Raw genomic sequence first — 13,066 nt, 5'->3', positions numbered from 1 at the left:
ACACTTGGCATCTGCTCGCACACCTCTTGTCTATACTGTTCATGTTGCAATTTCTGAGGTTTACGTTGCACTTAATTTAATGCAGGTGAGTACAAAGGAAGTTTGGTAAACTGAGGCACGGGTCAGGCTGTGCTAACGTGCCCCATGCGATCAGATGCCGTGTCAAAACTCCCAGTATAGGGTCCTTTGCTGGCAAGGAAGGGAATGTAGGGAGGAAAACTTCAGTAATCAACAGCAGATGTGCGCCATCTTGGCCCCTTTCCTTTTCCCTTCAGGCATTTTCCTGCCTTTTCTGGTTTTGGTGGGGAAACTGGGCAGACAGCAGTCTATTTAAGGCTGTTGCTGGCGGCGTACCTCGCTGCCCATCTGAGCGGCAGAGTGGAGAGCTGGTCCGGGTACGCCAGTGCCACGCGTTAGGTTCTGGGTATGGGAAGGTGGACAGGATGCGGCAGAGAGAGCTGACAGCCTGACCTGGACCCGGAGTCGCTCCATTGCTGGGAGGACCCCAGGCTTCAGGAAATGGACTGGATTTCTAGTTCTCCTCTTCCCTATCTGAGCCACACCCTGGGGAAGTGAGTCCCCCCCACAGATCACCCTATGCCGCTTACCTTAGCTGTAACCAGGTGCCGGTTCCAGTCACGTTACTCACCACATTTGTTTAAACCACTCCCTAAAACCCTGCTTAGTTAGTACCCACCTTTTCAACCAGTTCATTTCTCCACAAGGGCTGAACAAACCCCGATGACAGAGGTGGGGAGGGGGGATGTTCCTAGGTTGGGTTTTCCCAACACGACCAGCATGTAGCGCCTGTGAAACCCCTTCATACACGATCTTATCAACATTGCAATAGCTGGTAAGAGGCTGCTGGAGCTGAGGAGCCCTTTGGGGAGGTTGGCTGGGCTGGCCAGGTAGAGGGGCAGAGATGCGGAGAGATGGTCACGCAGCAACGTGTGGAAAGTGTCTGTATCACTCTGCTCTGCTGAGACCATCCAGGGGACAAGTGGCAGGAACAGGGCCCTGCAACTGCATCTGCCCAGCACTCCTGCCACCTAACGAGTGGGCCAGACGGCCCGATGATCTGCCCTGCCGGATTGGGCTCAGGGCACAGACACTAAGTGACTTGCCCAAGGTCACACAGAAAGTCTGTGTCAGAACAGGGAATCAAACACAAGTTTCCTGAGACCCAGTGCAGGGCCTGAAATGCAAGAAGTGATCCCCTTGTGTTTCTCTTCTACAGACTCCCCTGAGACACGGCTCACAGAGCACGACTGGCCTCATCAACCCTCCCGCAGCCCCTGAGCCCAGCCCCCCTTGTAGGCAGGAACCAGCAGGTCACAGAGATCTGGCACAGCCACGGAGTGACTCTGGGAACAGCACCCTGCGCCCAGGGGTTCAGCGCACTGGCCCCAGGGGTATCCTGCAGGCACGAACGTGGCCAGGATGGTGGGGAAACAGATGGAGACCTGGGCTGCGGAAGAGCAGTACCACTGCCATGTCCCTGAACCTGCTTCCTCTGGGAGGGGCCATGGAGGAGACAGTCTCTCACAGGAGCCAATGAAATTGGGGCTAACACTACTGACACTGGGGGACAGGGGCACTGAGGGAGCCTGAGCCAAAGCCCGCCCAGCTGCTGCAGAGCCCACACAGGGGACAGGACTCCTCACCCAGCCAGCGCACGCTCTCGTAATTCTCCTGCATCACGTCCCCGTAGAGGGCTCTCTGCCCCGCGTCCAGCAGCGCCCATTCCTCCTCGGAGAAACACACAGCCACCTCCTCGAAGGCCACCGGCTCCGCCGCCGCCGCCGCCGCCATGTCCTCTCCGTCTCTGCAGGGCAGGGGCTGAGCTGGAGCAAGGCAGGAGTTCTGCACCTGTCGGGGAGAAGGGCAATTGGAGACATTTCCAAAGGGGCTTTAATCCTTTCCACCCCCTCGCCTCCCCAGACGCTCTCCCTGCTGGCAGATGGGCCGGGCTCTGCCACCGGGGGCAATGCTGGACGCAGGCTGTTACAGAAACACCGCACACGCGGCAGGTCCCAAATCCAGAGTCGTTTCCCTCAGTACACGGCTCGAGTCTCAACATTACTGCGCCTGCAGCAAGGGGCTCGGTTCTGAGCGCCCCATGGGTCGAGAAACAAGCCGCACCTTCAGCTGGCTGAGCGTGGACGCGGGCGACTCTATGTAGGCTCCTGTAGTTACACCCCCAGTCCTTCTCCACTGATGTGCAGCACGGTGGCGGGGGGCCGTCACATGGGGGCAGGGAAGCTGCGGTTCCCAGGTTGCTACTCAGGCTGCCCCCGGGGCCCTGCCCTGCCCTCCCCAGCAGCTGCTCCTCAAGGTGCACCGGGCGCACACAGGATGCTCAGTACCTGCTGCTGCCGCCCTCAGCAGGTACCAGAGGGGATTTGTGACAGGTAGTAAAAGGGGCCAATCGCAGCATGGGGTGGGTGGCGTCTGAGCAGGGAACAAACACTGACTGGCCTGAAGGGTCCAGCTGTTGTCTGCCCTGGGCAGGGACTTGGGGCCAGCCCCACAGAGAGCAGCCTGGGCAGCCCGACTCGCACACACGGCACTGGGAGCAGGGCAGGGGACACGTTGCCCCTTCTCCCCACATGGCGCTGCTGAGAGCAGGGCGCTGGGCTGGGCCAGGCCAGAGTTTCTCGGGGGCAGCAGGAAAGTTCCCCCTCGCTGCGCACCTCCCCACACACACACACGGCCTCCAGAGATGTCCCAGAGCAGCCCCACGCCCAGGCAAACCGCTCCACAATTCCCACCCGTGCTCCTTGAGCCCAGTCGTGCTGCAGCCGCCCTATGGGGCTGGGCCCCTGAACCCCCTCCCCAGCCCAGTTAATGCCTCTGTGCTTTCTCCCGCTGCCTGCCAGGCCCTGCCCTGGCTGCCAGTAACACACACCAGCGTTCTGCCTTTCGCCGGGCTGCAGACAGCCGGGGGCAGCGCACCTGGGCGTTACGAGGCAGCGTCAGATTGAGGCCGGCACAGGAGCAGGAGATGCCGAGCGTTGGCCACGGCTCACACAGAGCCTGCTGCATGCAAACTGCCCCGGCCTGGGACACCAGGCCCCTCCTTCCCTGGGCCTGTGATGTCTTCTGAGCCGTTCTCCTACCTGCCCGCCCCGAGCGCTCGGGGTCCAAACTCCCCAGGGTGCCGGCAGGAGGGCTGTGACCTGCAGGGGAAGGGGGTGGTTTAGCTCTACCCACCTCTCCTGGCCGCCAAGGCTGCAAATCTCTGCCCACGGCCTGGGGCTCTGAGCAGCCTCCGGGGCTCCCACGTGCAGCCGGCCTGAGCCCGGCGCTAACCCTGAGCGAGTGGGGCTGACGCAGCTCCATCATGCAAAGGGGCTGCCGGGTCAGGTGGGTGCGGCAGTGACATCACACAGGCCTTCTGCAGCTCCTCAACTGATTGGTTACAGGAAGCAGGGAGGCGGTGACCTCACAGCGAGTCCCCGGCAACGGGCAGGTGGCACAGGCTGCAAGGAGGAGCTATCTCAGAACCCCCCCCAGGGTCCCCTCCCTCAGCGCTGCACTGGAGGCAGGGGGAGCTCAGGGGGACGAGCTGTGGAGTTTCTCCTGTCCCACGACTGACGGGGTGAGCGACAGACGTCCCTGGGTGCGGGGAAGCGCCAGCAAGAGGTTTGGTAGCCACAGCCGGAGCCCCGGGGGCTGGCACATGGATGGGGGGACGCCTCACTCGGAGAGGGGCAGGGAGAGCCGGGGCGGGATCCCCACTGGGAGGAAGGGGCTGTTCCTGCCCTGCTGGTGGGACGCCTCACCCGGAGAGGGGCAGGGAGAGCTGGGGCGGGATCCCCACTGGGAGGAAGGGGCTGTTCCTGCCCTGCTGGTGGGACGCCTCACCCGGAGAGGGGCAGGGAGAGCCGGGGCGGGATCCCCACTGGGAGGAAGGGGCTGTTCCTGCCCTGCTGGTGGGACGCCTCACCCGGAGAGGGGCAGGGAGAGCCGGGGCGGGATCCCCACTGGGAGGGAGGGGCTGTTCCTGCCCTGCTGGTGGGACGCCTCACTCGGAGAGGGGCAGGGAGAGCCGGGGCGGGATCCCCACTGGGAGGAAGGGGCTGTTCCTGCCCTGCTGGTGGGACGCCTCACTCGGAGAGGGGCAGGGAGAGCCGGGGCGGGATCCCCACTGGGAGGAAGGGGCTGTTCCTGCCCTGCTGGTGGGACGCCTCACTCGGAGAGGGGCAGGGAGAGCCGGGGCGGGATCCCCACTGGGAGGAAGGGGCTGTTCCTGCCCTGCTGGTGGGACGCCTCACTCGGAGAGGGGCAGGGAGAGCCGGGGCGGGATCCCCACTGGGAGAAAGGGGCTGTTCCTGCCCTGCTGGTGGGACGCCTCACCCGGAGAGGGGCAGGGAGAGCCGGGGCGGGATCCCCACTGGGAGGAAGGGGCTGTTCCTGCCCTGCTGGTGGGACGCCTCACTCGGAGAGGGGCAGGGAGAGCCGGGGCGGGATCCCCACTGGGAGGAAGGGGCTGTTCCTGCCCTGCTGGTGGGACGCCTCACTCGGAGAGGGGCAGGGAGAGCCGGGGCGGGATCCCCACTGGTGGGACGCCTCACCCGGAGAGGGGCAGGGAGAGCCGGGGCGGGATCCCCACTGGGAGGAAGGGGCTGTTCCTGCCCTGCTGGTGGGACGCCTCACTCGGAGAGGGGCAGGGAGAGCTGGGGCGGGATCCCCACTGGTGGGACGCCTCACTCGGAGAGGGGCAGGGAGAGCTGGGGCGGGATCCCCACTGGTGGGACGCCTCACCCGGAGAGGGGCAGGGAGAGCCGGGGCGGGATCCCCACTGGGAGGAAGGGGCTGTTCCTGCCCTGCTGGTGGGACGCCTCACCCGGAGAGGGGCAGGGAGAGCCGGGGCGGGATCCCCACTGGGAGGAAGGGGCTGTTCCTGCCCTGCTGGTGGGACGCCTCACCTGGAGAGGGGCAGGGAGAGCTGGGGCGGGATCCCCACTGGGAGGAAGGGACTGTTCCTGCCCTGCTGGTGGGACGCCTCACCCGGAGAGGGGCAGGGAGAGCCGGGGCGGGATCCCCACTGGGAGGAAGGGGCTGTTCCTGCCCTGCTGGTGGGACGCCTCACCCGGAGAGGGGCAGGGAGAGCCGGGGCGGGATCCCCACTGGGAGGAAGGGGCTGTTCCTGCCCTGCTGGTGGGACGCCTCACCCGGAGAGGGGCAGGGAGAGCCGGGGCGGGATCCCCACTGGGAGGAAGGGGCTGTTCCTGCCCTGCTGGTGGGACGCCTCACTCGGAGAGGGGCAGGGAGAGCCGGGGCGGGATCCCCACTGGGAGGAAGGGGCTGTTCCTACCCTGCTAGTGGGACGCCTCACCCGGAGAGGGGCAGGGAGAGCCGGGGCGGGATCCCCACTGGGAGGAAGGGGCTGTTCCTGCCCTGCTGGTGGGACGCCTCACTCGGAGAGGGGCAGGGAGAGCCGGGGCGGGATCCCCACTGGGAGGAAGGGGCTGTTCCTGCCCTGCTGGTGGGACGCCTCACCCGGAGAGGGGCAGGGAGAGCTGGGGCGGGATCCCCACTGGTGGGACGCCTCACTCGGAGAGGGGCAGGGAGAGCTGGGGCGGGATCCCCACTGGTGGGACGCCTCACTCGGAGAGGGGCAGGGAGAGCTGGGGCGGGATCCCCACTGGGAGGAAGGGGCTGTTCCTGCCCTGCTGGTGGGACGCCTCACTCGGAGAGGGGCAGGGAGAGCTGGGGCGGGATCCCCACTGGGAGGAAGGGGCTGTTCCTGCCCTGCTGGTGGGACGCCTCACTCGGAGAGGGGCAGGGAGAGCCGGGGCGGGATCCCCACTCTGACTGGAACCATCGCTGGGCCAGCTGGGGGACGCCACAGCTTCCTGACTCCCAGAGGCTCAATGCTAATTGGCTGAATGGGGACTTCATCTCTCCCCTTTCCATCCCTTCAGGACACCTGACCACCAAGAGAGTGTCCCAGACTCAGGGTCTCCTCCTGCAGCTGCAGAGCTCCTGTCTCCAGGGGCCCTCCTGGCCTCCGGGCCCTGACGGCCTCTGAGCAGGGCCAGGGGCTTGGCAGCCATCTATGGCCTCTCACAGGCTCTGGCTGTCCCATGAGATCCACAGGCAGCCTGGGCCCATACTCCCCCCAAGGGACCAGCCGCCCCACGGCTCCTCTGCACGGACAGTCACTTGCGTGCCTGGAGAGCGCAGCTGCGACTGGCAGTGGGGCCCCAGCTCAGAGGTGCCCTCTGCCTGTCCTTTGCCCTGAGGGGCGGCGATCTCTGCCCCTTCCCCACCAGCCTGGCACTTCGGCGTCACCTCAGGCTGACGGTGCAGGACTGGGGGTGCGCAGGAGACAGCTGTGCAGCTGGAGAGGTACAGCCTCGCCTCTGGGCACTGGGAGGGGCCCCATGGGGGAAGGGCTGCAGGGCCCTGCCCCCACATGCCTAGGAAGCAAGGGCCCCCCCAAAGCGCAGGGCCCAGGCTGGTTCCCAACTTCGTCCTTTAAGACCCAGGGCTAAAACTAGAGCTGCCCACAAGGGGCTACAGCCAGCACTGCCCGACGGGGGCCAAAGCTGGAGCCGCCAGCCTGAGGCCAGGGCCGCCACTCCTGCAGCCACAGTCGGAGCCACCGCACCTGAGACTAAAACACAGAAGAGCCCCGCTGGGGCCAAAGCCAGGAGTTCTGCTCCTAGAGCCACCCCGCCCTGGGCCGCCCGCCTGAGGCCAAAGCCACAGCTGCCCCCGCCCCAGCATCCAGGCCAAAGAGTGCAGCGTCCCGCCCGGGGCCAAAGCCAGACGTGCCCACGTGGAGCCACAGCTAGCGCCTTGGGCTACATCTACACGTGCACACTACAACGAAATAGCTTATTTCGATGTAGCGACATCGAAATAGGCTATTTCGATGAATAACGTCTACACGTCCTCCAGGGCTGGCAACGTGGACGTTCAACATCGACGTTGCGCAGCACCACATCGAAATAGGCGCTGCGAGGGAACGTCTACACGCCAAAGTAGCACACATCGAAATAAGGGTGCCAGGCACAGCTGCAGACAGGGTCACAGGGCAGACACAACAGCAAGCCGCTCCCTTAAAGGGCCCCTCCCACACACACTTGCACTAAACAACACAAGATCCACAGAGCCGACAACTGGTTGCAGACCCTGTGCATGCAGCATGGATCCCCAGCTGCAGCAGCAGCAGCCAGAAGCCCTGGGCTAAGGGCTGCTGCACACGGTGACCATAGAGCCCTGCAGGGGCTGGAGAGAGAGCGTCTCTCAACCCCTCAGCTGATGGCCGCCATGGAGGACCCCGCTATTTCGATGTTGCGGGACGCGGATCGGCTACACGTGCCCTACTTCGACGTTCAACTTCGAAGTAGGGCGCTATTCCCATCCCCTCATGGGGTTAGCGGCTTCGACGTCTCGCCGCCTAACGTCGATTTCAACTTCGAAATAGCGCCCAACACGCGTAGCCGTGACGGGCGCTATTTTGAAGTAGGCGCCGCTACTTCGAAGTAGCCGGCACGTGTAGACACGGCCTTGGTGTCCAGTGCCAAACCCAGAGGCAACGCACCCGAGGCCCAGAGTGGAGCTGTCTTGCCCAAAGCGAAGCCAGAAGCACCCAGCCTGCTTCGAAGCTGCAGCTGCCCTACCTCAGGCCAACACTGAACTGCTGGGTTGGGGCCAAAGCCAGAGCCCCGGTCCAGGACTGTCCCTGGAACTGCCCCACCAAGGGCAACCACCTGGGCACAGCCGGAGCAACCCCACCTGTGGGTGGAGGAAGAGCCATGAACACCACCCAGGGCCAAACCTGAGACCAAAGCCGGAGCTGTCTGGCCTGGGCAAGACCTGGAGCTGCCTGCCAAGGGTCACAGCAAGAGCCTCCCCATCTGGGACACAGCTTGACCGCCTGTGTCCGGCTCCACAGCTGGAGCTACCTCGACCAGAGCCGCCACAGCTGGGGCCAAAGCCAGAGCTGCTGTGCCCGGGGCCAAACCTGGAGACACGGGCACTCTGGGATCAAAGCTGGAGCAGCCTGAGCCAGGGCCAAATTCGCAGTCCTCTGGCCTGCATCCCAGGCCACCGCAGTCCCACTCGAGGCCAAAGCCATTGCCACCCTCCTTGTGGACAAACCCGCACTTCAGGCCAGAGCTGAAGCTGCCAAGCCCAGGGCCACCCAAGGACACAGCCAGAAGTTCTGTGACTGGGGTCAAAGCCAGAGCCACTTTGCTGGAGTCTACAGCCCCACCTACCCCACTCAGAGCCGCCACCTGCAGAGCGGCATCCACAGTGCCCCACCTGGGGCTACAGCCAAAACTTCCACACCCAGCGCCAAACCTAGAGCTGCCCAGCCCAGCGCCAAAGCCACAAGTGCCGCACTGAGGCCAAAGCTGGAGCCTCCGTGTCTGGGGATAAAGCTGGAGCCTCTACCACTAGGACCGGAGCTGGAACGGTCACACCGAGGGTCAAGGCTGGAGCCGCTGAGCCTGATCCACCTCACCCAGGGCAAACCCACAGCCACCTTGCCCAGGGCCAAAGATGGAGTCGCACTGCCCCGGGCCAATGCTGATGCCTTCACATACTGGGTCAAAACCAGAGCTGCCCCACCCAGGGCCACAGCCAGAACCTTTTCTGCCTGGAGCTGCTCATCTGTTTATAAAGCCAGAACCTCCCTGGCCAGGAGAAAAGCTGGAGGTGTCCCACTCAGGACAAACCTAGCACTCCCCTAACCGGAGCCACGGATGGAGCCGCCCAAGGCCGGTGCAAAGCTAGTACCAGGACAAAACCAGAACCTCCCCAGCCAGAGCTGCCTCGCCTGAGACCAAAGCAAGAGCGGCCCTGTCCAGAGACAGAAGCGAAGCCACCCTGCCTGGGACTGCAGCCTGTAGTGCTGCCTCAGAGCCAAAGTTGGAGCTTCCCCACAAGGGACAAATCCAAAACTGCTGTGCCCAGTGCCAAACTTGAGCCGCTGTGCCCAGGACCAAAGCCAGAGCCCCCCACATCGGGGGCCAAAGGCCCAGCCGCGCACATCATTAGAAAGCTGGAGGCACAAGGGCCTAGGCGAGCGTCACTGCGCTCTAGGTCAAGACCAGAACTTTTGTGCCTGGGGCTAAACTGGCAGCCACTGTGCCCAGGGCCAAGGCTGGAATTGCTGCATCATGGGCCAAGGCCAGCGCTGCCCATCTGGGACCAAAGGCAGAGCCACCATGTCGAAAGCTTCCCAGACGTACGGCTGGAGCCACCTCTCCCAAGTGAGAAGGTGGAGCTGGGCACCAGCTTACAAAACACAGGCCCTGCACCTGGGGCCACAGCCGGAGCCTCTGTGGTGCATGAACAGCCAGAGCTGGGCCAGCCAGGCCTACGGCCAGAACATTCCCACGCAGGGCCAAAGCCGGGACCACCTCACCTGGGCCCAAGGACAAAGACACGGCTAAGGCACCAGGGCCAAAGCCAGAGGCCCCCCCGGCAGGGACCAAAGCTAGAACTGCGACACCCAGGACCAAAACCAGTCCCACCAGGCCAATGTGGAGTCAACCAGTCCTGCCAGAGGGGGGCGAGGGAGGCACCAACTGGGGCCACAGCCTCTGTGCCTGGGGCCAAAGCCATTGCCCCCCAGCCAGGCCCCACCCGGAGCCGGAGCCAAAGCCATGCCCCCCTCCCCAGGATGGAAGCAGCGGGCACTGCTCCTGGGGCTGTAGTCAGACACACGTCACAGCTGCCGCCGGGCCAACCTCCCCACCCAACCCATGTCACAGCTGAAACCAGACCAAGCCCCCCCCCACCCCTGTGTCACAGCCGGACCAACCCCCCCGACCCGTGTCACAGCCGCAACCGGACCAACCTCCCCCCCACCCATGTCACAGCTGCAGCCGGACCAACCTCCCCCCCTCACGTCACCACAGCCAGACCTACCCCCCCACCCATGTCACAGTCGGACCAACCTCCCCCCACTCCCCCCCGTGGCACAGCTGGACCAACTTCCCCCCTCTCGTATCACAGCTGCAGCCAGACCTCCCCCCTCTAGTGTCACACCCGGACCAAACCTCCCCACTCTAGCGCCACAGCCGCAGCCGGACCTACCCCACCGACCCATGTCACAGCCAAACCAACCTCCCCCCAGGGTCACAGGTGGAGTAACCTCCCCCCACATATCACAGCCGGACCCCACCCCACCTTGTCACAGCTGCAACCGGACTAACCCTCAACACCCGTATCACAGCCGGACCAAGTTTCCTCCCCCGTGTGACAGCTGGCCAACCCTGCTTGTGTCACAGCTGCAGCCAGACCAACCCCACCTTGTCCCTGCCTCAGAGCCTGACCAGCCCCCCCACCCCCGGGTCCCGCAGCCGGACCGACCCCCCCCGCCTCATAGCCTGACCAGCTCCCCCACCCCCGGGTCCCGCAGCCGGACCGATCCCCCCCCGCCTCAGAGCCTGACCAGCCCCCCACCCCCGGGTCCCGCAGCCGGACCGACCCCCCCCCCCACCTCATAGCCTGACCAGCCCCCTACCTCCGGGTCCCGCAGCCGGACCGACTCCCCCCCCCCGCCTCATAGCCTGACCAGCCCCCCACCCCCCGGGTCCCGCAGAAGGACCGACCCCCCCGCCTCAGAGCCTGACCAGCCCCCCCAACACCGGGTACCGCAGCCGGACCGACCCCCCCGCCTCATAGCCTGACCAGCCCCCCACCCCCGGGTCCCGCAGCCGGACCGACCCCCCCCGCCTCATAGCCAGACCAGCCCCCCCCACCCCCGGGTCCCGCAGCCGGACCGACCCCCCCCGCCTCATAGCCAGACCAGCCCCCCCCACCCCCGGGTCCCGCAGCCGGACCGACCCCCCCCGCCTCATAGCCTGACCAGCCCCCCACCCCCGGATCCCGCAGCCGGACCGACCTCCCCCCCCCGCCTCATAGCCTGACCAGCCCCCCACCCCCGGGTCCCGCAGCCGGACCGACCCCCACCCGCCTCATAGCCTGACCAGCCCCCCACCCCCGGGTCCCGCAGCCGGACCGACCCCCCCGTCTCAGAGCCTGACCAGCCCCCCACCCCCGGGTCCCGCAGCCGGACCAACCCCCCCCCCGCCTCATAGCCTGACCAGCCCCCCACCCCCGGGTCCCGCAGCCGGACCGACTCCCACCCCGCCTCATAGCCTGACCAGCCCCCCCACCCCCGTGTCCCGCAGCCGGACCGACCCCCCCGTCTCAGAGCCTGACCAGCCCCCCACCCCCGGGTCCCGCAGCCGGACCAACCCCCCCCCCCGCCTCATAGCCTGACCAGCCCCCCACCCCCGTGTCCCGCAGCCGGACCGACCCCCACCCGCCTCATAGCCTGACCAGCCCCCCACCCCCGGGTCCCGCAGCCGGACCGACCCCCCCGTCTCAGAGCCTGACCAGCCCCCCACCCCCGGGTCCCGCAGCCGGACCAACCCCCCCCCCGCCTCATAGCCTGACCAGCCCCCCACCCCCGTGTCCCGCAGCCGGACCGACCCCCCCCCGCCTCATAGCCTGACCAGCCCCCCACCCCCGGGTCCCGCAGCCGGACCGACCCCCCCGCCTCAGAGCCTGACCAGCCCCCCACCCCCGGGTACCGCAGCCGGACTGACCCCCCCCCGCCTCACAGCCTGACCAGCCCCCCACCCCCGGGTACCGCAGCCGGACTGACCCCCCCCCGCCTCACAGCCTGACCAGCCCCCCACCCCCGGGTCCCGCAGCCGGACCGACCCCGCCCCCGCCTCATAGCCTGACCAGCCCCCCCCACCCCCGGGTCCCGCAGCCGGACCGACCCCCGGGTCCCGCAGCCGGACCGACCCCCCCCCCGCCTCAGAGCCTGACCAGCCCCCCACTCCCGGGTACCGCAGCCGGACCGACCCCCCCCCCGCCTCACAGCCTGACCAGCCCCCCACTCCCGGGTCCCGCAGCCGGACCGACCCCCCCCCGCCGCCTCATAGCCTGACCAGCCCCCGGGTCCCGCAGCCGGACCGACCCCCCCGCCTCACCCGGAGGCTCCTCACCCGGCCGCGCCGCCAGCCGCCGCGAGCTCCTCCGGGCGCAGGGAGGCTGCGCGCCGCGCCGCGCATGCGCACTCCCGGCTGCCGCGGCTCAGCCCGCTGCCGGCCCTCCGGCGGCGGGCCGGTGACGGGCGGCGCAAGCGGCCAATGGCAGCGAGAGGAGGGCGGGTTCAGAGCGGGAGAAGGACGCTGATTGGCCGCCTGGCTCTGCCGCGAGAGGGGAGGGGCGGGAGCAATCCGGCGGCGAGTCTCTGCTCCCCCCTCCCGCCGGCGCTCCCTGGCCAGGCGGGGGCGCTGCTGGGTTCCCCCCTCGCCGGGCTCGGGGCTGTGGGCGGGGCCGGGGCGCGCGCGGAGCGGCCGTTAACGGCCCGCGGCGGAACGTTCGGGCGGCGCGTGACGCTGCGCAGGGAGGGGGAGGGGGAGGGGGAGACCCCGTGTGAGGCGGGAACCTGAGGGGCGGCGCCTGCTCCCGCGCCAGCCCGGGCCCGAGGCTGTTGCCCCTCCCCCCGCCCCTGGGCCGTGCCTCAGTTTCCCCGGCGGGGGGGGGGGCGGTTCCATGCAGAACCCGGCCCGGTTTGCGATGGGCCCAAGGGACTTAGGCACTGCCCCTCCCCCCCCCGCTCTGTGCCGGCCGGTTGTGGGGCCAGGCTCGTGTGGGGGCAGCCAGGCCGGGGCCGGGTGCGCCTGTGGGTGCGCAGGGCTCTGCTGGGGCTGTACCCGCGCCCACAGCCCCCTGGGCAGCTTCCCGCCGGCCCCCCAGCGGGGACCCATCCGGAGCGGGGGAGCGAGAGAGGGACGCAGCCCTGGCAGCGGGCACCCGGCCCGGCACCTGCAGCGCCCGCCTGGAGCGTCGCCCGGCCCGGCACCTGCAGCGCCCGCCCGGAGCGTCTCCCGACCCGGCCGTGACCTCGCCCGGCCCAGCACCTGCAGCGCCCGCCCGGAGCGTGTCCCGGCCCGGCTGTGCCCTCGCCCAGCCCGGCACCTGCAGCGCCCGTCCGGAGCGTCTCCCGTCCCGCCTGTGCCCTCGCCCAGCCCGGCACCTGCAGCGACCGTCCGGAGCGTCTCCCGTCCCGCCT

General features: G+C 67.5%; 1 protein-coding gene across 1 annotated transcript in view; it reads right to left on the bottom strand.

The window, feature by feature from the left end:
• LOC142005944 (uncharacterized) overlaps positions 1 to 12,042 on the bottom strand; it is a 34,622-nt gene extending 22,580 nt beyond the window's left edge. The window contains exons 1-2 of the mRNA XM_074983128.1: positions 11,994 to 12,042; positions 1,665 to 1,869 (exon numbers count right to left, since the gene is read on the bottom strand). Of these exons, the coding sequence (XP_074839229.1) occupies positions 1,665 to 1,812 (148 nt within the window). The 5' untranslated portion in view covers positions 1,813 to 1,869; positions 11,994 to 12,042. The remainder of the gene's footprint in view (positions 1 to 1,664; positions 1,870 to 11,993) is intronic.
• Positions 12,043 to 13,066: the final 1,024 nt, after the last annotated feature.

Source organism: Carettochelys insculpta, unplaced genomic scaffold (genome assembly GCF_033958435.1).
Source record: "Carettochelys insculpta isolate YL-2023 unplaced genomic scaffold, ASM3395843v1 scaffold_0036, whole genome shotgun sequence".
Taxonomy (NCBI): Eukaryota; Metazoa; Chordata; order Testudines; family Carettochelyidae; genus Carettochelys; species Carettochelys insculpta.
The sequence above is the reverse complement of the archived record's forward strand: the minus strand, read 5'-3'. Positions and strand labels throughout refer to the sequence as shown.